This window comes from Macaca thibetana, chromosome 20, assembly GCF_024542745.1.
Source record: "Macaca thibetana thibetana isolate TM-01 chromosome 20, ASM2454274v1, whole genome shotgun sequence".
In the NCBI taxonomy this organism is placed as follows: Eukaryota; Metazoa; Chordata; class Mammalia; order Primates; family Cercopithecidae; genus Macaca; species Macaca thibetana.
In genome coordinates this window covers 52,689,132-52,710,666 of record NC_065597.1, presented here as the reverse complement: position 1 = coordinate 52,710,666, position 21,535 = coordinate 52,689,132, and the positions used below count along the sequence as shown (strand labels likewise).

The window sequence follows — 21,535 nt, the reverse complement described above, 5'->3', positions numbered from 1 at the left end:
AATTTTACTAAATTACTAATTTTAACCTAAAACTCACCAATTTTGGACAAAATCAGACACACAACCAAAAACATTTTGGACAGAATATAATTTCACAGTAAATGGTATAATCTCGCCCAAAGATAAAAACATGTATGAACATCTATGAGGTAAAGAAAAGGTAATCCCAGCACTTTGGGAGGCCAAGGCAGGTGGATCACCTGAAGTCAGGAGTTCGAGACCATCGTGGCCAACATGGTGAAACCCCGTCTCTACTAAAAATAGAAAAGTTAGCCAGGCGTGGTGGCACATGCCTGTAATCCCAGTTACTCGGGAGGCTGGAGTAAAAGAATCGCTTGAACCTGGGAGGCGGAGGTTGCAGTGAGCCAAGATCGTGCCACTGCACTCCAGCCTGGGCAACAAGAGTGAAATTCCGTCTCAAAAAAAGAGTTGTTGACAAAACTAAAATTGAGCTAAAGATTAACAAACTATTCTCATTTTGACAGAACAAAATACAAAAGAACAGGATTTAAATAACAGAATTAATAAATAGACACATAGCAAGAAGCATAGGTCTGGTGCCGTGGCTCATGCCTGTAATCCCAACACTTTGAGAGGCCAAGGCAGGAGGATCACTTGAGGACAGGCGTCTGAGACCAACCTGGGCAACATAGGGAGACCCTTGTCTTTACAAAAACTTTAAAAAATTAGCCAGGCATAGTGGTGAGTGCCTGTGGTCCCAGCTACTCGGGAGGCTGAGGTGGGAGGATCACTTGAGCCTGGGAAATGGAGGCTGCAGTGAGCCATGCACTACCACTGCACTCTAGCCTGGGTGACAGAACAAGAACTTGGAGAAAAAAAAAAAAAAAAAAAAAAAAAGAAAGAAAGGAAAGGAAGAAAAAGAAAAGAAAGGAAAAGAAAAGGAAAGAAAAATGAGGCCGGGTGCAGTGGCTTAGGCCTATCATCCCCGCACTTTGGGAGGCCAAGGCAGGTGGATCACCTGAGGTCAGAAGTTCAAAACCAGCCTGGCCAACATGGCGAAACCCATCTCTACTGAAAATACAAAAAAAAAAAAAAAAAAAAAAAAATTAGCCGGGCATGGTGGTGCGTGCCTGTAATCCCAGCTACACAGAAGGCTAAGGCAGGAGAATTGCTTGAACCCAGGAGGCAGAGGTTGCAGTGAGCCGAAATTATGCCACTGCACTCTAGCCTGGGCAACAGAGTGAGACTCCATCTCAAAAAAAAAAAAAAAAAAAGAGAAAATGAAATACGTATGCGTTTCAAAAATACATAGAACATATATTTAAAATGATAATATATCAGGCCAAATAAACACTTTAAAAAATTCCAAAGGCAGAAATTGTACAAGTCAAATTATCTGATAAAAAAAACTATAAATAAATAACATCAGGTTAACAAAAAACCAAAATATTTAGAACTTTCAAAAATCATTTATAGAAATTATTTTGGGGGAAAGAGGAAATTAAAATGGCAGTTTCTGTTTATGTACAAAATAACAAAGGAACTCTGTCTTTCAAAACTGATAAGATGTAAACAACCCTGTAATCAGAGGCAAAATTGTTATTTTAAGTATTTTTATTAAGAAAGGATTTTAAAAATAAAATGTTTCACATAAAAGAAGTATGAAAAAGAACAAAATGACCCAAAGTAGCAAGTAGACAGAATCAAACATAATAAAAGCAGACATTACTGAAACAAATAATATAAATAAATGCTAAATAAAACCATGACCTGGGTCTTTGATAAGATCAATAAAATAAAACTCTAGAGAGGCGGGGAGTGATGGCTTATGCCTGTAATCCCAGCGCTTTGGGAGGCCAAGGCAAAAGAATCACTTGGCCCCAGAAGTTGGAGAACGGCCTGAGTAACATAACAAGACGCTGTCCTCTACAAAAAATACAAAAATTAGCCAGGTATGGTGGTGCACGCCTGTGGTCCCAGCTACTTACTTGGGAGACTGAGGCAGGAGGATTGATTGAGCCTGGGAGGTCAAGGCTGCAGTGACCGATGATCACACTACTGCACTACGGCCTGGGTGACACGGTGAGCCCCTATCCGCCTGCCCCCCAAAAAACAGCAAACCTCTAGAGAGACTTATCAAAGAAAACAGAGCACATATTTCAAAATTTGGAAATAAAGGCAGGGAATGGCGGCTCATGCCTATAATCCCAGCACTTGGGGAGGCCGAGGCGGGTGGATCACTTCAGGTCAGGAGTTCAAGACCAGCCTGGCCAACAGGGTGAAACCCCGACTCCATTAAAAATACAAAAATTAACCAGGCATGATGGCGCGCACCTGTAATCCCAGCTATTTGGAAGGCTGAGGCAGGAGAATCGTTTGAACCCAGGATGCAGAGGTTGCAGTGAGCCGAGATCGTGCCACTGCACTCCAGCTTGGGCGACAGAGAAAGAAAAAAAGAAAAAAAAAGGAAATAAGAAAGGGAGTTTAGCCAAAAATACAGTGGAGACTTAGAAAGCTGTAAGAGAATATTTTGTCAATTCTATGCTAATAACATTACATTTTTGAGACAATTTTATGGCATTTTTTTTTAAAGCCAAGTTATATGGTGAGTGTTGCTTACTGGTAGATTTCCTAAAACAGCGTTTCCTACATTCCTAAAATATGCTGGGTTTTCTTTGGTAATATCTTATTTAAGATAAGATATTCATAAGTGAGTTTTGTTATATAGTTGTTCTTTGTGACATGATTTTCAGGTTTTGATGTGGCTTTGACAAAAAGTATGAGCATCTTTTATTTCTCCATGCCTGGATACAATTTATATAGAAGCAGAATTGCTTATTTCTTGGCTATTTGGAAGACTTTATCTAAAACTCCTGTGTGTCTGGTGTGGTGGATTTGGGGTGGGAAGCTGGTTAACATTCTCAGTTTTGTTTCTGCTTACTGTTATTTCAGAGTTCTAAAACTGTGGACAATTAGTTATGTTTTTCTAGAAAATAATCTACTTCATTCAGATTTTCAAATTTAATTGCACAGTTTGCAAGATACAAAGTCATTTCATTTCCTCTTTGTTATGTTATTTCCTCCACCCTGTTTCTTTTTTGTTTGCTTGTTTGTTTTTGAGGCAGAGTCTCACTCACTCTGTCGCCCAGACTGGGGTGCAGTGGCGCGGTCTCGGTCCACTGCAATCTCTGCCTCCCCATTTCAAGCAATTCTCCTGCCTCTGCCTCCCAAGTAGCTGGGATTACAGGCACATGCCACCATAACCAGCTAATCTTTGTATTTTTAGTAGAGACGGGGTTTCACCATGTTGGCCAGGCTGGTCTGGAACTCCTGACCTCAAGCGATCTACCTCGGCCTCCCAAAGTGCTGGAATTATAGATGTGAGCCACAGAGCCCCACCCACCCTGTTTCTAATGTCGTGTTTTTGAGCTTTCTTCCTTTTTTTTCCCCCTGATTACTTGACTTTTCAATTATTTATTTTACTCTAACCAACTCACCCCAAAGAGTTTGCTCCTACATTAATTAATTCAATTTTTTTTTTTTTTTTAGAGTCTTGCTCTGTTGCCCAGGCTGGAGTGCAGTGGCGCAATCTCGGCTCACTGCAAGCTCTGCCTCCTGGGTTCAGGCCATTCTCCTGCCTCAGCCTCCTGAGTAGCTGGGACTACAGGCACCCGCCACCACGCCCAGCTAATTTTTTGTATTTTTAGCAGAGACGGGGTTTCACTGTGTTAGCCAGGATGGTCTCGATCTCCTGACCTCATGATCCACCCGCCTCAGCCTCCCAAAGTGCTGGGATTACAGGCGTGAGCCACTGCGCCCGGCCTCAGCTTTCTTTTTCTTAACCTTTTTCTGGTATGTCTTTTTAAAAATTATTCTTTCAATAGCTTTAGGGGTACAGGTGGTTTTTTGTTATGTGGATGAATTATATAGCGGTGAATTCTGAGATTTTAGTGCGCCTGTTAACGGAGGAGTGTACATTGCACCTAACGTGCAGTTTTTTACCCTTAGCCCCCTCCCACCCTTCCCCTTCTGAGTCTCTCAAGTTCATGGTATCACTGAATAAGGTATGTCTTTGCTTATACTTTTAATTTCAGTTTTCCTAAGAAACTGTATGGCATACTTTTTTGTTTTCAACCAAAGTCAGGTTTTTGCCTTTTTTTTTTTTTACCTCACCTAGAAGTCTTTCTCTTTAAATTGCTTTGTTTTGTTTTGTTTTGTTTGAGACAGAGTCTCACTCTGTCCCCAGTCTGGAATGCAGTGGCGCCATCTTGGCTCACTGCAACCTCTACCTCCCAGGTTCAAGCGATTCTCCTGGCTCAGCCTCCCAAGTAGCTGGAATTACAGGCACCTGCCACTACGCCCAGCTAATTTTTGTATTTTTAGTAGAGACAGGGTTTCAACATGTTGGCCAGGGTGGTCTCGATCTCTTGACTTCATGATCCGCCTGCCTCGGCCTCCCAAAGTGCTGGGATTACAGGTGTGAGCCACCTCACCTGGCCTACAACCTTATTCTTTACAGCATGATATTCTGTAGTGTAAATGTGTCACACTTTACCATACTGTTATTGATGGTGCAATTAACTCATTAATGGAGTGAGTAATTAATGCCCAGTGTGGCAAGGAAACAGAGACACGATCATGTTTCTACAGTACTGGTAGAGTTTTTAACTGATACAGTCCCCAAAAGGTATAATCTATCAAAGATCTTAAAAACATATGTACTCTGTAGTCCTAGCTGCTTGGGAGGCTGAGGAAGGAAGACTCTTAGAGCCCGGGAATTCAAGGGTGCATTGAGCTATGATTGCACCACTGCACTCCAGCCTGGGCAATGGAGTGAGATACTGCCTCTAAAAACCAAGCAACCAACAAACAAAAATCTGTGCTTTTTAATTCAGAAATTCCATGTATAGAAATTTTTTTTTTTTTTTTTTTTTTTGAGACGGAGTCTCGCTCTGTAGCCCAGGCTGGAGTGCAGTGGCCGGATCTCAGCTCACTGCAAGCTCCGCCTCCCGGGTTCACGCCATTCTCCGGCCTCAGCCTCCAGAGTAGCTGGGACTACAGGCGCCCGCCACCTCGCCCGGCTAGTTTTTTGTATTTCTTTAGTAGAGACGGGGTTTCACCGTGTTCGCCAGGATGGTCTCGATCTCCTGACCTCGTGATCCGCCCGTCTCGGCCTCCCAAAGTGCTGGGATTACAGGCTTGAGCCACCGCGCCCGGCTAGAAATTTATCTTAAGATAATTATATGACTGGGCACGGTGGCTCACGCCCGTAGTCTCAGCACCTTGGGAGGCTGAGGCGGGAGGATTACTGGAGTCCAGAAGTTCCAGAACAGCCTGGGCAACATGGTGAGACATCGTCTCTATAAAAAAAAAAAAAACACAAAAAATTCCCCGTCTCTATAAAAAGCACAGAAAGTTAGCCAGGCATGGTGGCGCACATCTGTGATCCCAGCTACACGGGAGGCTGAGACTGTGGAATCACTTGAGCGTGGGACGTCGAGGCTGCAGTGAGCCATGATCGTGCCACTGTACTCCAGCCTGGGTGTCAGAGCAAGACCGTCTCAGAAAAAAAAAAAAAAAAAAGGATAATTAGATAATTATAGAAGAGCCTAATGATTACTCTGCAAGAATCATTTTGGGTGCCTTATTTGGAAAAGTAAAAATGTTGGAAATAACCCAAGTATCCAACATTAGGGGAAATGGTTTAGAAAATTACAGATCCATGCAGTGGAATCCACAGGGCCATTAGCAGTGCGAGCAGGTAGTGAAGGGAGGCCACACATAGGCATGCTGGCAGCTGTATTTTTCATCGTACTTTCTCTGGCCTCACAATATGTGGAAATGATTCTTCAATTCTGGCAATAGAGTAACTCCTCGTCCTGGTTCTGGTGAAGGCATGACAGCTGTGAGCATGCATGCATGTGCTGGTATATAGGCACACACATATATGTGCTCAAACTCTTAAACAGGAGCTTCTGCAAACGTATGTAATAAGCTGGAGAAAGTCATTTTCACCAGCATCACCTCCATGAAGAGCACTGGGTTTATTTGAAAGAAATTTCTTGATGAATTGCTTAGAAGAGGATATGAGATCACAAATGATCTCAGTGTGTTCAGAACTGCCTTGCAAAAGGCAAGCAGGGGCCTCTTTTAGTTTACTCCAGAGGAAGCAAGAAGAGAGAAGAGGGAGTGGGAAGATGTGTCGGGGAGTCCCCAAGACACGCTCAGGTTTGACGATTTGCTGCAAAGACTCGCGGAACTCAAAAAAGCCGTTGTATTCACAGTTACAACTTAATACGGTGGAAGGATATGGATTAAAAATCAGCAAAGGGGCCGAGCACGGTGGCTCATGCCTGGAATCCCAGCACTTTGGGAGGTCGAGGCCAGCAGCCTTGTCACTTGAGCTCAGGAGTTCGAGACCAGCCTGGCCAACATGGCAAAACCCCATCTCTACTAAAATACAAAAATTAGCCAGGCGTGGTGGCTGGCGCCTGTAATCCCAGCTCCTTGGGAGGCTGAAGCAGGAGAATCACTTGAACGTGGGAGGTGGAGGTTGCAGTGAGCCGAGATCCAGCCTCCACACTCCAACTGTGGCGACAGAGCGAGACTCCATCTCAAAAATAGATAAATAGATAAATAAAATCAGCAAAGGAAAAAGGTGCTCAGGGCAGAATCCAGGCAGGAGCTTCCACCTGTACCCTCCTAGAGAGTCATGTGTGCAGTGCTTAATTCTCCCAGCAATGATGTGTGACAACACACACAAAACATTGCCAACCAGGGAAACTCACCTGAGCCATAGTATCCATGGCTTTTATTGGGGATGAGTTACCCAGTATCCAGCCCCTCCAGAGGTCAGGCTGATACAGCATGACCCCGGCACCCACCATAAATCATATTGTTAGCATCAACTATCTGGCATGGCCCAAGGCCCCAGATATACAGAAGTCTTCTTATCAGGCAGAATATTTTAAGCTGTTAGCAGTTATCTTACAGAAACAGGTGAAGGGCCAGTCCCTCCTCTGAGATGTGCAGGGTTTAACCATCCCAAGCCTCTTGAGTTAACCCTGTAGTGAACAGAAGAGAAGGGGAAATGAAGGTAAGGAGTCTGGGGGTGGTGGCTCACACCTATAATCCCAGCACTTTGGGAGGTGGAAGCGGAGGCGGGTGGATCACCTGAAGTCAGGAGTTCGAGACCAGCCTGGCCAACGTGGCGAAACCCCGTCTCTACTAAAAATACAAAAATTAGCTGAGCATGGTGGCGCTCACCTGTGATCCCAGCTATTCGGGAGGCTGAGGCAGGAGAATCCTTGCACCTTGGAGACAGAGATTGCAGTGAACTGAGATCATGCCACTGCACTCCAGTGTGGGGGACAGAGTGCAACCCTGTCTCCAAATAATAAAATTAAAAAATAAAGTAGGGAGATACCAGAAGACGCTTGTGTATAGGGTGCCTTGCAGTAATCCCCAAATCTCACACACACGCACCACAAAAACAAACAAACAAACAAACAACAAAAAAAAAACTATAAGAAGTCCCAAAACACTTTCTGTAAATGAAGGTCTTACGGAAATCTATGAGGAGGTAGAGTTTTGCATCAGAGAAAAAGTGTTTGATTGAGGCAAGGGTGGTGGAGAACAAAAGTGACGACAGACAGAAGCCAGGAGAGGTAAGGTACGAGGCTCCGCAGGATCACGGGGATGGTTGCAGCCAGATTCTGACATCAAAGGGGCAAGATTTGAAGTGGAGAGGCTGATCTGATGAGGAGGAAGGACAAACTAACTTATTTATTTATTTATTTATTTATTTTAGAGACAAGGTCTCACTCTGTTGCCCAGGCTGGAGTGCAGTGGTGCATGCAATCATAGCTCACTGCAGCCTTGAACTCCTGGGCTCAAGCCATCCTCCCACCTCAGCCTCCTGAGTAGCTGGGACTACAAGCACATGTTTTTAAACCTGGCTAATTTTTTTTTTTTAATTTTTCTTATAGAGACAGGATCTTGCTATGTTGTCCAGGCTGGTCTTAAACTCCTGACCTCAAGCAATCTTCCTGCCTTTGTCTCCTAAAGCGCTGGGATTACAGGCATGAGCCACCACATTCAGCCTGGAGAGAATTGGTAAATGGCCCGATCCCAGTTGAGTCAAAGACTCAGAGAATCGGGGCGGAGCATTAGGTTTTCATTGCTTTCTAATTCACTGGGTAAATCTAATGTGTAACCAGGGTCGAGACCCACTGCTCAAAGGTGTTCTCTTCACAGTCTTAACAATAGCCTTGTTCCATATTACCTTAAAATAGTTTCTCAACCTCGGCGCTATTGACATTTTGGGTAGGATAATTCTTTGTTCTGAGAGGCTGTTTGGTACATTGTAGGATGTTTCTTTGGCAGTATCCCTGGCCTTTAACCCACTATAGGCTGGTAGCACTCCCTTCCCAGTTACGACAATAAAAAATGTCTCCAGACATTGTCAATGTCCCCTAGCTGGTCAAAATCACCTCTGGTTGAGAACTACTGCCTTGCAAGAATTATTGAAGGTGTCACTTGTGGAAAATTTGCTTGCAGGGACAAATCTTTCCCTGCAACTCGTCTATCTATGTTCTGCTAGTATATCGATCATACTTTGTGAGGTGTTGGTGGTGGTGTGGGGCAACTGATTGCGGTTCCTTTCCAACTGATTGGAAAGTTGTGAGTGGTTGTACTGAAGAAATGGTACATACCAACATAAATGGGAAACCTTCTGAGTGCTTGTGAGAAATGATGTTCAAGAGAATAAATGGGCCAGGAGCAGTGGATCACGCCTATAATCTCAGCACTTTGGGAAGCTGAGGTGGAAGGATGGCTTAAAGTCAGGAGTTTGAGACCAGCCTGAGCAGCATAGCAAGACTCCATCTCTACAAAACTTTAAAAATTAGATGGACATGGTGACACATGCCTGTGGTCCCAGCTACTCAGTAGTAGGTGGGAAGATCACTTGAGCCTCGGAGCTGCCAGTGAGCTATGATCGCACCACTGCACTCCAGCCCAGATGACAGAGCAAGACCCTGCCTCAGAAAAAAAAAAAAAGTATATATATGTATATATGGCAGGGGCAGTGGTGACAGCTGGAACAAATCTCAACTCTAACATTTTCTCACTGGCTTATCTTGGTTATCTAATTAGCTTTTACTAACTGAAGTCACTCCAAAACTTAATTGCTTAAAAGAACACGACTCTTGGCTGGGTGCGGTGGCTCACACCTGTAATCCCAGCATTTTGGGAGGCTGAGGCGGGTGGATCATTTGAGATCAGGAGTTCGAGATCAGCCTCGTCAATATGACGAAATACCATCTCTACTAAAAACACAAAAATTAGCAGGGCATGGTGGCACGCGCCTGTAGTCCCAGCTACTCAGGAGGCTGAAACAGGAGAATTGTTTGAACCCAGGAGGTGGAAGTTACAGTGAGCCGAGATCGCACCACAGAACTCCAGCCCGGGTGACAGAGCAAGACTCCATCTCTAATAAATAAATAAAAATAAAAAGAACACCACTCTTTACCGCTTATGAGCCCACTGGTCAGTGGGAGTGGGTTTTCTGGTCTCATCTGGACTTTCTAATGTATCTGTGATCAGCTGCAGGCTGGAGTGGTGGCTCTGCTGGTCTTGGCTAGGCTCTGTCCCATGCCTGGGCCTCAGTTGGAACAAATGGACTCCTCTCATTCTGCAGAAGACAGGCCTGGCCCCGTGCACATGGCAACAACAGGGTTCCCAAAGAATTCCCAGGAAACTGACGAGGCCTCTTGAGGCCCAGACTTGGAACTGACCCATCATGCCATCTGCTGCACTATTGTGGTCCGAGTAGATCACAAGGCCAGTGGGCAGGACAACGGATTTCTCTCTTAATAAGAGGAGCTGCAAAGTCACTTAGCAAAGTGACCGCACTGTCACAGATAGGGAGCAGAGGAGAATTGTCGTCAGTCTTCCACATTTGGGATAACTACTGAAACTCATTAAGCCTCAGTTTTCTCATCTGTAGAACAGGGATGGTATTACCTACCCCAGAGTTGTTATGAAGATTCAATGACTAGTGAGTGCATAGTGCCCTACTAATGATAGCTATTATTGCTGTCATGTCATTCCACTGTTTAATATATTTCAGTAGGCTGGGCATGGTAGCTCACACCTTTAATTCCAGCACTTTGGGAGGCTAAGGCAGGAGGATCACTTGAGGCCAGGAGTTCGAGACCAACCTGGGCAACACACCAAGAACATTTTTTTAGTTAGCCGGGCGTGATGGCACATGCCCATAGACCCAGGTACTCAGAAGACTGAGGCAGGAGAATCTCTTGGGCCCAGAAGTTTGAGGCTGCAGGGAGCCAGGATTGCACCACTGCACTCCAGTCATGGCAACAGAGCAAGACCCTGTGTCTTAAAACATTACATATATAGGCTGGGTGTGGTGGCTCACGCCTGTAATCCCAGTACTTTGGGAGGCCAAGGCTGGTGTATCACCTGAGGTCAGGAGTTCAAGACCAGCCTGACCAACATGGTAAAACCCCGTCTCTACTAAAAATACAAAAATTAGCCAGACATGGTCGCACATGCCTATAATCCCAGCTACTTGGGAGGCTGAGGCAGGAGAATCACTTGAACCCGGGAGGTGGGGATTACGATGAGCCAAGATCACGCCATTGCACTCCAGCCTAGGCCACAAGAGCAAAACTCCATCTCAAAAAAAAAAAAAAAAAAAAAAAAGGAAAGGAAAGGAAAAAAAATTATATATATATGTGTATATATATATGTATGTATATTTCAGTGCTTGCACTTTACTCAGTGAATAAGTGCAATTTACAAAGCCTTCATGATCTGGACCCGTCCCTCGGCTCTACTGCACTTCCCCCACTGGGCTTCTGTGCCTCTGAACTACTTAAGCAGTCTGAAAGTGGCATCATGCTTGCCTCCATTTTTATCACCAAGGCCATGCTTTCCACCTGGCATTGGCCACCAGAATAATTAGATGCAGCAGAGATGCTCTGCTGTAGGGCCTACTTCTTGCCCTGCCTCTCCCGCCCCCTCTGAGAAGAGGTAATTATTCACCCTTAATTAAGGCCAGCCATGACCTTAGGTGGGAAAGAACATGGAACATTTGATGTCATTGAATTACACAGTGAGAAAGTCATTCTTCCTTTGGTTGCTTTGCAGCACTTCTGATTAAAAAGGAAAAAGTTTCATTTTGTGCTAGTGTGCCTTTAAACACCTCTCTGAGCCTTGCCAACCTCCCTTTTCAACAGAGTGAGCCTGAGTCTCTGAAAGTTCAACAGGAAAAGGATATTAGCTAAAATGCGACGACGCACAATTAGTCTCGTTTTTATTTTTATGGGTTTTTTTTTTTTTCATGGCAAGCGATGCTAATTTCACATTTTCCACAGTGCGATCCAGATTTCTTCAAACCACATTTATTTGACCAATGAAAGGGGGATCAACTTAAAGGGAAATAAAGCCTTAAATAAATAACAATGTGAGTGGTACTCAGGACCAAAATAGAGAGGGGAAACTTGAGGGATGAGTTTGGGAAAATCCTGGAATAGATCAGCTGTACAATCTCTCCTAATAAAAATCCTGGCCGGGCACTCATGCTTGTAATCCCAGCACTTTGGGAGACTGAGTTTGGTGGATCATTTGAGCCCAGGAATTCAAGACCAGCCTGAGTGACATACTCTCTACAAAACATTTAAATATTAGCTGAGTGTGGCAGTGTGCCGCTGTAGTCCCAGCTACTCGGGAGGCTGAGGTGGGAGGATCAAGAGTCCAGGAGACAGAGGCTACAGTGAGCTGAGATTGCACCACTGCACTCCAGCCTGGGCAACAGAGCAAGACACTGTCTCAAAAAAAAAAAAAATCCTATAGCTCCTCTAGGATTCCCTGGTTGTTTGAGTCATGCCTTTGTTGGGCACTAGATTCACAGTCTGTGAGGGCAGTGACCGTGTCTTCTCAGCCTTTGCTCCCAGCTCCTTACAAAAGTGCTGGCAAATTCAAGCACTCCAGTACCATTCGTGGGAGAGGACTGAGTCGCCAGTGAGTCATCATCCCGTCCTCAGCTGAATTGTGTAATCCCCATGGTGCTGGCAGGAGGAGGAATAACAGTACTTGTTGCAGTAGTAAGAGTAGTAATAGTAATAGTAGCACCAATAGTAATATGAGTAGTTGTTATAGTAATAGTAGCAACCATTTATTGAGTTCATTATATGAGCCAAGTATTAGGCTTAACACTATATGCATCCATTCATTTTGTTCTCCTTATGACCCTATGAGGCAGCTCTTTTTTTTTTTTTTTTTTTTTTTTTTTTTTTTGAGACAGAGTCTCACTCTGTCACCCAGGCTGCAGTGCAATGGCATGATCTTGGCTCACTGCACCTCTGCTTCTCAGGCTCAAGCGATTCCCATGCCTCAGCCTCCCTAGTAGCGGAGACTACAGGTGCATGCCACCATGCCCAGCTAATTTTTGTATTTTAAGAAGGGATGGGGTTTCACCGGGTTGCCCAGGCTGGTCTCGAACTCCTGAGCTCAAGCGATCCACCCACTTCGGCCTCCCAAAGTGCTGGGATTACAGATGTGAGCCACCACACCCAGCCAGCTATTCTTATTATCTCCATTTTACAGATGAGGACATTGAGGCTTAATGCGGGAAAATAATTTGCCCAAAGCCACCTTGCTGGGAAGTGGCAGAGCTGGGAGTCTAAGGTCAGTCTTACTCCCAGGTTGGTGCCCTTCAGAACCGCAGGGACAACCCTTCCCGCAAGGGTCTCCGAGATGCAATGCGTTGCACCTTTCTGGAGGCTACGGGGCTGCCGCTTCAGCAATTCATGTATAATTTAAGGGAATTCTGAAGCAGTCTGGATGTTTAAATGATGTCTTAGTAATGTAAAAATCTGCTTCTCTTCAATCTGTATTCTCTCCAAATTCAGTAGACTATCTGAGAACTCTCCTATCTGTACTCCCTCTCCAAATACCCGCTTGGCCCCACCTGTGCCCTGCCCAGCCTCCCATCTCTCATTTCACTGAAGAAATGAGATTCGGATGGAAAAATACTGGTACAAGCTTGACCGAGCTTCTCTAACAGACACTGTGCATCACGCATCAGCTGCTGCTGTTGCTATGGTGACAGCCACAATTTCTCCCAGACAGCTTGGGTCTGAAGGGAGGGTGGACCCTTGGGGAACAAGTGGATCTCTCCAACCTGTCAGTCCCTCTCACCTTGCCCGTTTCTCTCGCCTCCCCCACTCCCGCCAGCCCCCACACTTCCTTAGATGATGCTGACAGGGGGTACCAGCACCCCCAGGCCATCATAATTAGCATCTGGCCGTGATCCCAGTCTGCTGGCAGCACATTCCTCATCTTCCTCGCCAGCCAATCTCCTTTCCCCGGCAACCCTCCGACAGCACTGCAGCAGCTGCCGCACCGACAGCCTCCGCGCCAAGGTCACCCACCACCAGCACCAGCAATGACGAAGCACCCGCCTGCTCCCTGGGTGGACATGACACCGTTAATGCCTCACTGTGTCTAAACCATTTGGGGTCAGAAAATTGTGATTCTAAAAAAAAGAGAGGTTGTCCTTAGGAAGATGGGTGAGGCTAAACTCCAGTTGCTAGAGGGGCTAAGAGATTCATACGGCTTAAGTTTCATCACTTCAGTTCTCCAGTAGAGAGGGAACTGAGCAAGAGGGGTATAAGACATTCCAGAAGAGTGAGGAAAGAATGAGAAAAGTTTGCGCATCGATGCGGCTTGGACTCTGGGGTGCTGAAGATGCTGGTGGTAATGAGGCAGAGGATGCTGGTTGGAATGATGGTGATGGCAACATCTCATTTATTCAGCATCCGTGATGTGCCAGACACTGCTGTAGGCACTGTGCAGGCACTATGCCCTGTAGTTCTCGTACTGCCTGGGGAGTAGAATGTGGTACCCATGTGATGGCTACTGTCACTGCACCCATTTCACAGATGGGGAAATCGAGGAAACAATCTCTCCGAGGAAACAATCACACGAATCCAAAATGTGAGACGTTTCCATGACAACTAGCCTGGATGAACTCTTTAAAATATCAACGTCAGGCCAGGCACGGTGGCTCATGCCTGTAATCCCAGCGCTTTGGGAGGCCAAGGCAGGAGGATCGCTTGAGCCAAGGAGTTCAAGACCAGCCTGGGCAACATAGTGAGACCCTGTCTTAATAAAATTTAAAAAATAAAAATCAGTGTCATTTACAAAAGGGTAGAAATCTTTTCTAGAAAAAAAGAGTAAAGAGGCAAAAACCAAATGCAATTTCTGATCCTACATTGGATCATGACCAGAAAAATTAAAATAGTCATAAAAGACATTTGAGGGACATTTGGTGAAATTTTAATATGGACAGCATGTGAGATTGTGTTAGGAAATCATTGCTAATTTTCTTTAAGAGTGATTCGGGAGTTGTGTTTGTGTAGGAAAATGTTCTTTGTTTTTTTTTTTATTTGTTTGTTTGTTTTGAGACAGGGTCTCACTAAGTCACCCAGGCTGGAGTGCAGTGGCATGATCACGGCTTACAGCAACCTCAGCCTCCTGGGCTCAGGTGATTCTCCCATCTCAGCCTCCAGAGCAGCTGGGACTACAGGCGTGCGCCACCACGCCTCGCTAATTTTTGTTATTTTTTGTAGAGACAGGAGACTTGCCATATAGCCGAAGCTGGTCTCCAACTCCTGGGCTCAAGTCATCCTTCCACCTCAGCCTCCCAAAGTGCTGGGATTACAGGTGTGAGCCACTGTGCCTGACCTGTTCTTCTTAGATGATACAGGCTGAAGTATTCAGAGAAGAAGTGTCATGACTCCTGTAACTTACTTGTAGATATACTTACATACATATACATGTATTTACATATAAATACAGCAAAATATTAACAATTTTTGAACCTAGATAGCTCATCATTGGGTCATCAATAGTACCATTCTGGCTGGGCACGGTGGCGCATACCTGTAATCCCAGCACTTTGGGAGGCCAAGGCAGGAGGATTGCTTGAGCCCAGGAGTTCAAGATCAGCCTGGACAACATAGTGAGACCCCATCTCTACATCAACATAGACAACATAGTGAGACCCCATCTCTACTAAAAATTTTGAAAAACTTAGCCAGGCGTGATGGCTCACACCTGTAGTCCCAACTGCTCAGGAGGCAGATGTGGAAGTATTGCTTGAGGCCAGGAGTTTGAGACCAGCCTGGGCAGCAAAGCAAGACTGCCTCTCTACAAATTTTTTCTTTAATTAAAAATTTTTTCATCTTTTCTGCATGTGTGGAAACTTTAATTATGAGTCCTGAGGATAGGTAGAAAAGTTAGTAACTTGCCCAAGATTGAAGGCCACACAGCTATCAGATTTCAAAGTGAACTCAAATCTGGTCCACTGGGCTTCAAAGCTATGTTCTGGAACTCAGCCTTCCCAGAGACAGGGCTTCACTCACCGAGGGATGCCAGTGGGCCCACTTTGCAAGGGGCCATGTCCCAGGCAAAGATAAGGAAGTAGATTCTGGCAGAGTGTGAGAATCCCACCAGCTCAAGCAGTGAAACAATCTTCCAACAACTCATTCAGGAAATTTATTTTATTTATTTATGTTTTTGAGACAGGGTCTCACTCTGTCACCCAGGCTGGAGTGCAGTGGGGCAATCACAGCTCACTGCAGCCTCAACCTCCTGGGCTTAGGTAACCTTCTCACCTCAGCCTCCCAAGAAGGTGTGACTACAGGCACATGCCACTGTGCCCAGTTAATTTTTGTAATTTTTGTTGAGACAGAGTTTTGCCAGGCCAGGGCTGGTCTTAAACTCCTGGGCTCAAGCGATCCACCCACTTCGACCTCCCAAAATGCTGGGATTACAGGCATAAGCCACCATGTCCGGCCTCAAGAAATACTTTTGTGAGACAACTGCATAATGGGTACTAGCCGAAGTGATGCAGTTGTGAATGACAAAAGTCCTCGCCCTCGTGCAGATTGGTGCATCCACGTCAGGTAACATTCTCAGAAGGGCTTGGCATCAGATACCATCCAAAACATTTCTATCACAGTTACAGCTGAGGAAAGGAAGCTGGGAACCATGGTCTATAGTCTATGATCTTTTTTATTTTTTCTTTTTTTGAGACAGGGTTTGGTTCTGTCGCCCAGGCTCGATTATGGTGGTGTGATCATAGCTCACTGCAGCCTTGACCTCCTCAACTCAAGTGATCCTCCACCTCAGCCTCCTGAGTAGCTGGAACTACAGGCTTGTGCCACCACGCCAGCTATTTTTTTTATTTTTAGTAGTGACAAGGTCTCGATGTGTTGCCCAGGCTGGTCTCAGTTAAATTAAGTTTAAATTCAATAGAGGATCACTTGAGCTCAAGAATTCAAAGCTACAGTGAGCTGTGATCACGCCACTGCACTACAGCCTGGGCGACAGAGCAAGATTCCGTCTCCAACTATATATATAAATAAAATAAAATAAAATAGTATTACATGATTCAGAGTACCCTAAACAGTGAATTATCAGTTTGCCAGGATGGCATTAATAATCTGGAACTAATTGGAAAGAGACTTTGCAAGTTACAGAATCTGGATTTTAGGTGAAAGTGGGCCATCCTTTCCTCTCCATTGCAACAGAGTTCCACATAAAAGCAGGCAAATTCAATGTATTATAACAGAAGCTGAGGCTCCGTAAAGTAATCCTTTGAAATATTATTTATTCTCTTACAACACTGCCCCCACCACACACACACACACACACACATCTTTGTCTAAGTCTGAACAACGATGTGAAGAAAAACTTTTCTTAAAAGGATCACAAGAAAGATTATGGAAAGATTGCCAAAGTAACCATCTCTGTCAAGCCACGCAAATTCTCCACCCACCAGGCAGTGGTGGCTTACACCTATAATCCCAGCACTTCGGGAGGCCGAGGCAGGAGGATCACTTGAGCCCAGGAGTTCAAGACTAGCTTGGGCAACATATTGAGGCCCCTGTTTCTACAAAAAAAAATTTTTTTAATTAACCAAGTATGGTGGCATGCGCCTGTAGTCCCAGCTACTCAGGAGGCTGAGGTGGGAGGATTGCTTGAGTCCAGGAGTTCAAGGTTGCAGTCAGCCATGATGACACCGCTACACTACAGCCTCGGTGACAGAGCAAGACCCTGTCTCAAAAAATCAAAAACATTCTCCAACCAACACCAAGTTTATGTAATTTTATAATCCCAACATGGGGAAAATAATCAAAGAAACACACAAGCCATGTTGTGGACAGAGAGAACACATTGGAATGAACTGCAAGAGAAGTACAGAAAGATATTTTGCATGAGAAATGCTGTGATTCTTACGTAGTGCATGCCTGAATTTCCTAAGATTTCAGGCTGCCGAAGGATACAGATGCATTTTCGCTTTAAAAGAGGCTATCCAGGCCAGGCATGGTGGCTCACATCTATAATCCCAGCACTTTGGGAGGCCGAGGCGGGTGGATCACCTGAGGTCAGAAGTTCAAGACCAGCCTGACTAACATGGTGAAACCTCATCTCTACTATAAATAGAAAAAATTAGCCAGGCATGGTGGTGCGCACCTGTAATCCTAGCTACTCGGGAGGCTGAGACAGGAGAATTGCTTGAACCCAGGAGGTGGAGGTTGCAGTGAGCCAAGATCACGCCACTGCACTCCAGCCTAGGTGGCAGAGCGAGACTCTCTCTCTCTCTATATATATATATATATACACACACACATATATATTATTATATATAAAATATATATTATTATATACAATATATAATATATAATGTAATATATAATATATATATGGAGACTATTCAGTATCTAAATGGGGACTCATTTTGATATGCGAGTACCCACATAGGGTCTAGGAATTCATATCACTTATCTTTTGCATTCCTGGAGACCTTTGCTGCTCTGTCTACCGGAGGTTACACAACTTCATCACCACAGAGTCCAGGATGTCCCACCCTTGGTTTTTCTTCCTACTCTTTTCCCATTTGTCCCAAGCAATCCTGTTTATCTTGCCTAATGGAACTGTTCCCCACCAATGCATTAGGGCTAAATGGAAAAGGAAAGGCTGGCAGCCTCCCAGAGATTGAAATAACCTCAAGAATGGACATTTAATTCTGATAATGCCTCAGAATTCATATATGTGCCAATAAGATAAAAAGAATCGAAAATGATTTACACCCACTTATCTCCATGTTCTCACCTCTCAATCACTCCTCAACCTTCTTCCCTGCCTACTCCCTGCTTCTAAAATTGTTCTCATCAAGGTCACTGAAGGCCTCCTTTTTGTACCAATGGAGACTTCTTGATTTCTTTCATTTTGTATTTTATTGTATTTATTTATTTATTTATTTAAGATGGAGTCTCCTGCTCTGTTGCCCAGGTTGGAGTACAGTGGCATGCTCTTGGCTCACTGCAACCTCCACTGCCCACATTCAAGCAATTCTTCTGCCTCAGCCTCCCAAGTAGCTGAGATTACAGGCATGCACCGCCACGCCCAGCTAATTTTATTTTTAAGACAAGTTCTCACTCTTTCACCCAGGCTGGAGTGCAATGGCATGATCACATGGCAGCCTCAACCTCCCAGGCTTAAGTGATCTTCCCACCTCAGCCTCCCAAGTAGCTGGGACTCAGGCACACGCCACCACGCCTGGCTAATGTTTTATTTTTTGTAGAGACGAGGTCTTGCCATATTGCTCAGGCTGGTTTTAAACTCCTGGGCTCAAGCAATCCATCCCAGTCAGCTTCCCAAAGTACTGGGATTATAGGCATGAGCTACCACACCCGGCCAAGACTTCTTCATTCCTTGACTGCATTTGATCACTCTCCTTCCTTCCAATTCTCTTCTCTGCAGAGTCCATGACGTCCCACTCCTATCTCTCTGACTGTTCTTTCACCTTTTATGTTTACTGTTTCCTTTTACTTTCTGTTTTCTTTTCCCCATGCCTTAGAAGTTCCTATCCCTCAAGGTTCCTCTAGCCTTCTTTTCTCTCTGCTTTCACTGGTATGGCTTTAAATATCGCTGCGTGCCACTAACTTTTTATTGTCTGTCGCCAATTCAGGCATCACTTCTGGGCTGATGTTCAGTTACCTCCTGAAAGTCATCTGGTTGTCCTGCAGACTCCTTAAATTCAACATGTCCAACTCTGGCCGTCTCATCCTTCCTTACACCTATTCCCTGTCCAGTTTTCTTTTTCTTTTCTTTTTTTTCTGAGACAGAGTCTCGCTCTGTTGCCCAGGCTGGAGTGCAGTGGTGCAATCCCGGCTCACTGCAACCTCCACCTCCCGGGTTCAAGCGATTCTCCTGCCTCAGCCTCCGGAGTAGCTGGGATTACAGGCACCCGCCACCACGCCAAGCTAATTTTTGTATTTTTAGTAGAGACGGGGTTTTGCTAGTTTGGCCAGGCTGGTCTCAAACTCCTGACCTCAAGTGATCCATCCACTTTGGCCTCCCAAAGTCCTGGGGTTACAGGTGTAAGCCACAGCGCCCGGCCCCCTGTTCAGTTTTCTTTTGCTCATAGAAAGGCATCGGAATCTACCAGTTGCCCAAACTTGAAACATGGGAGTTCATCCCAAGCTCCTCCCATCCACTCACTCACTGCCTGCAATCAGTTGCAGACCATGTGAGTCTCCCTGTGAAATAGCTCGTGAATTACATGGCAACTGTCTTGTTTCTTATGCTTATGATCTGTCTAGTGGCCTTGTCTTGTCTCTGCTCTGTAGTAAACTCCATGAGGGTTTGAGCTTTGTCTGTCTTGTTCCTCCTTTTGTCCTCAGTACCTAAAATAGTGCCTGGCGCAAAGTAGGTAGTCAGTACATATCTGTTGGATGAATGAATAATCGTTTATCACCTCCTCCCTTGAACTGTTTGTGTTTTCTCTGTTCCCTCCTTTCATATCCATTGCCCGTGTGGTTGCTGGATGATCTTTGCTTTGGTAGGTGTCCTGCAATACGGCACCAGGGATTCTTCCCTTCTGATATTCATACCCTTGTACAGTCCCCTCCCAGTGACGTAAGTGTGGGCTGGATGAGTGAAACATTTCTAATAAATAGAATATGGGGCTGGGCACAGTGGCTCATGCCTGTAATCCTAGCACTTTGGGAGGCTGAGGTGGGCGGATTGCCTGAACTCAGGAGTTCGAGACCAGCCTGGGCAACATGGCAAAACCTCATCTCTCCTAAAAATACAAAAGATTAGCCAGGCGTGGTGGTGCATGTCTGTAATCCCACATACTCTGGAGGCTGAGGCACGAGAATCCTTAAGCCCTGGAGGCAGAGGTTGCAGTGAGTTGAGATAGTGCCACTATACTCCAGCCTAGGCAATAGAGTGAGACCCTGTCTCAAAAAAAAAAAAAAAAAAAAAAAAAGACTATAGCAAAAGTGATGGAATGCCGCTTCCAGTATTAGATGATAAAAGGCTTCTGTCATGCATGCCTTTGCTTCCTTGTCCCTCTCTGAGAGAAGACAGCTATTATGCTATGAGCTATCCCATGGAAAAGCCCACCTGGCAAGGATCTGAAGAGAAATCTCCAGCCAACAGGCATCAGGGAGGCCTGCTGATGACCAGTGCGTGAGCTTAGAAGCAGATTCTCCCAGCCAGGCATGGTGGCGCATGACTGTAGCCCCAGCTACTTGAGAGGCTGAGCTGGGAGGATCACTTGAGCCTGGAGGTCAAGGATACAGTGAGCCAAGATTACACCACTGCACTTCAGCCTGGGTGACAGAGTGAGACCCTGCCTCAAAAAAGATTCTCTCAACTTGAGCCATCACATGAGACCGCAGTCCTGGCCAACACCTTGATTGCAACCTTGTGAGAAACTGTGAGATAATATTTGCTGTTTTAAAGTGCTGAGTTCTGGGGAAAATTGTTATGCAGATATAGATAACTAATACATGACCCAAGGCTCCATTTCAAACTGCGAACTCTAAACCCTCTAATGACCTGAATTAACTGTGTTAATATACACACTAGTGGTTCAGAGAGACTAAGTCAATCTAAAAGTACCAATATGAAAAGACCTTTACGACATTGAATTTTTTTTTTTTCTTTTGAGACAGAGAAAAAAAAATTTTTTGTTTTCTTTTTTTTTTCTTTTGAGACAGGGTATCTCTCTGTTGCCCAGACTGGAATGACACAAACTTGGCTCAATGCAGCCTCCACGTCCAGGGTTCAAGCAATCTTCCCACCTGAGCCTACTAAATAGCTGTGGCTACAGGCACACACCACCACACCTGACTAATTTTGTTTTTCTGTTTTTTTTTTTTCAAAGACAGAGTCTCGCTCTATCGCCCAGGCTGGAATGCAGTGGCATGATCTCAGCTCACTGCAACCTCTACCTCCTGAGTTCTAGCAATTCTCCAGCTTCAGCCTCCCAAGTAGCTGCGACTACAGGTGCCAGCCACCACACCTGGCTAATTTTTTGTATTTTAGTAGAGACGAGGTTTTACCACGTTGCCCAGGCTGGTCTCGAACTCCTGAGCTCAGGCAATCCACCCGCCTCAGCCTACCAAAGTGCTAGGATTACAGGCGTGAGCCACCGCACCCAGCAATTTTATTTTTTTAGAGA

At 45.1% G+C, this 21,535-nt stretch overlaps 2 protein-coding genes across 2 annotated transcripts in view; both read right to left on the bottom strand.

The window, feature by feature from the left end:
• NDUFAB1 (NADH:ubiquinone oxidoreductase subunit AB1) overlaps nucleotides 1-21,535 on the bottom strand; it is a 1,133,838-nt gene that overhangs the window by 1,084,821 nt on the left and 27,482 nt on the right. The gene's annotated exons all lie outside the window — the stretch shown is intronic.
• Nucleotides 5,811-6,415, bottom strand: LOC126944406 (putative uncharacterized protein FLJ45256; the record flags this gene model as incomplete). The annotated part of the gene is given in 2 exon segments (XM_050773860.1): nucleotides 5,811-5,945; nucleotides 5,948-6,415. Coding segments are annotated over 2 exon segments (603 nt in total), but the record flags the coding sequence as incomplete, so codon positions are not given.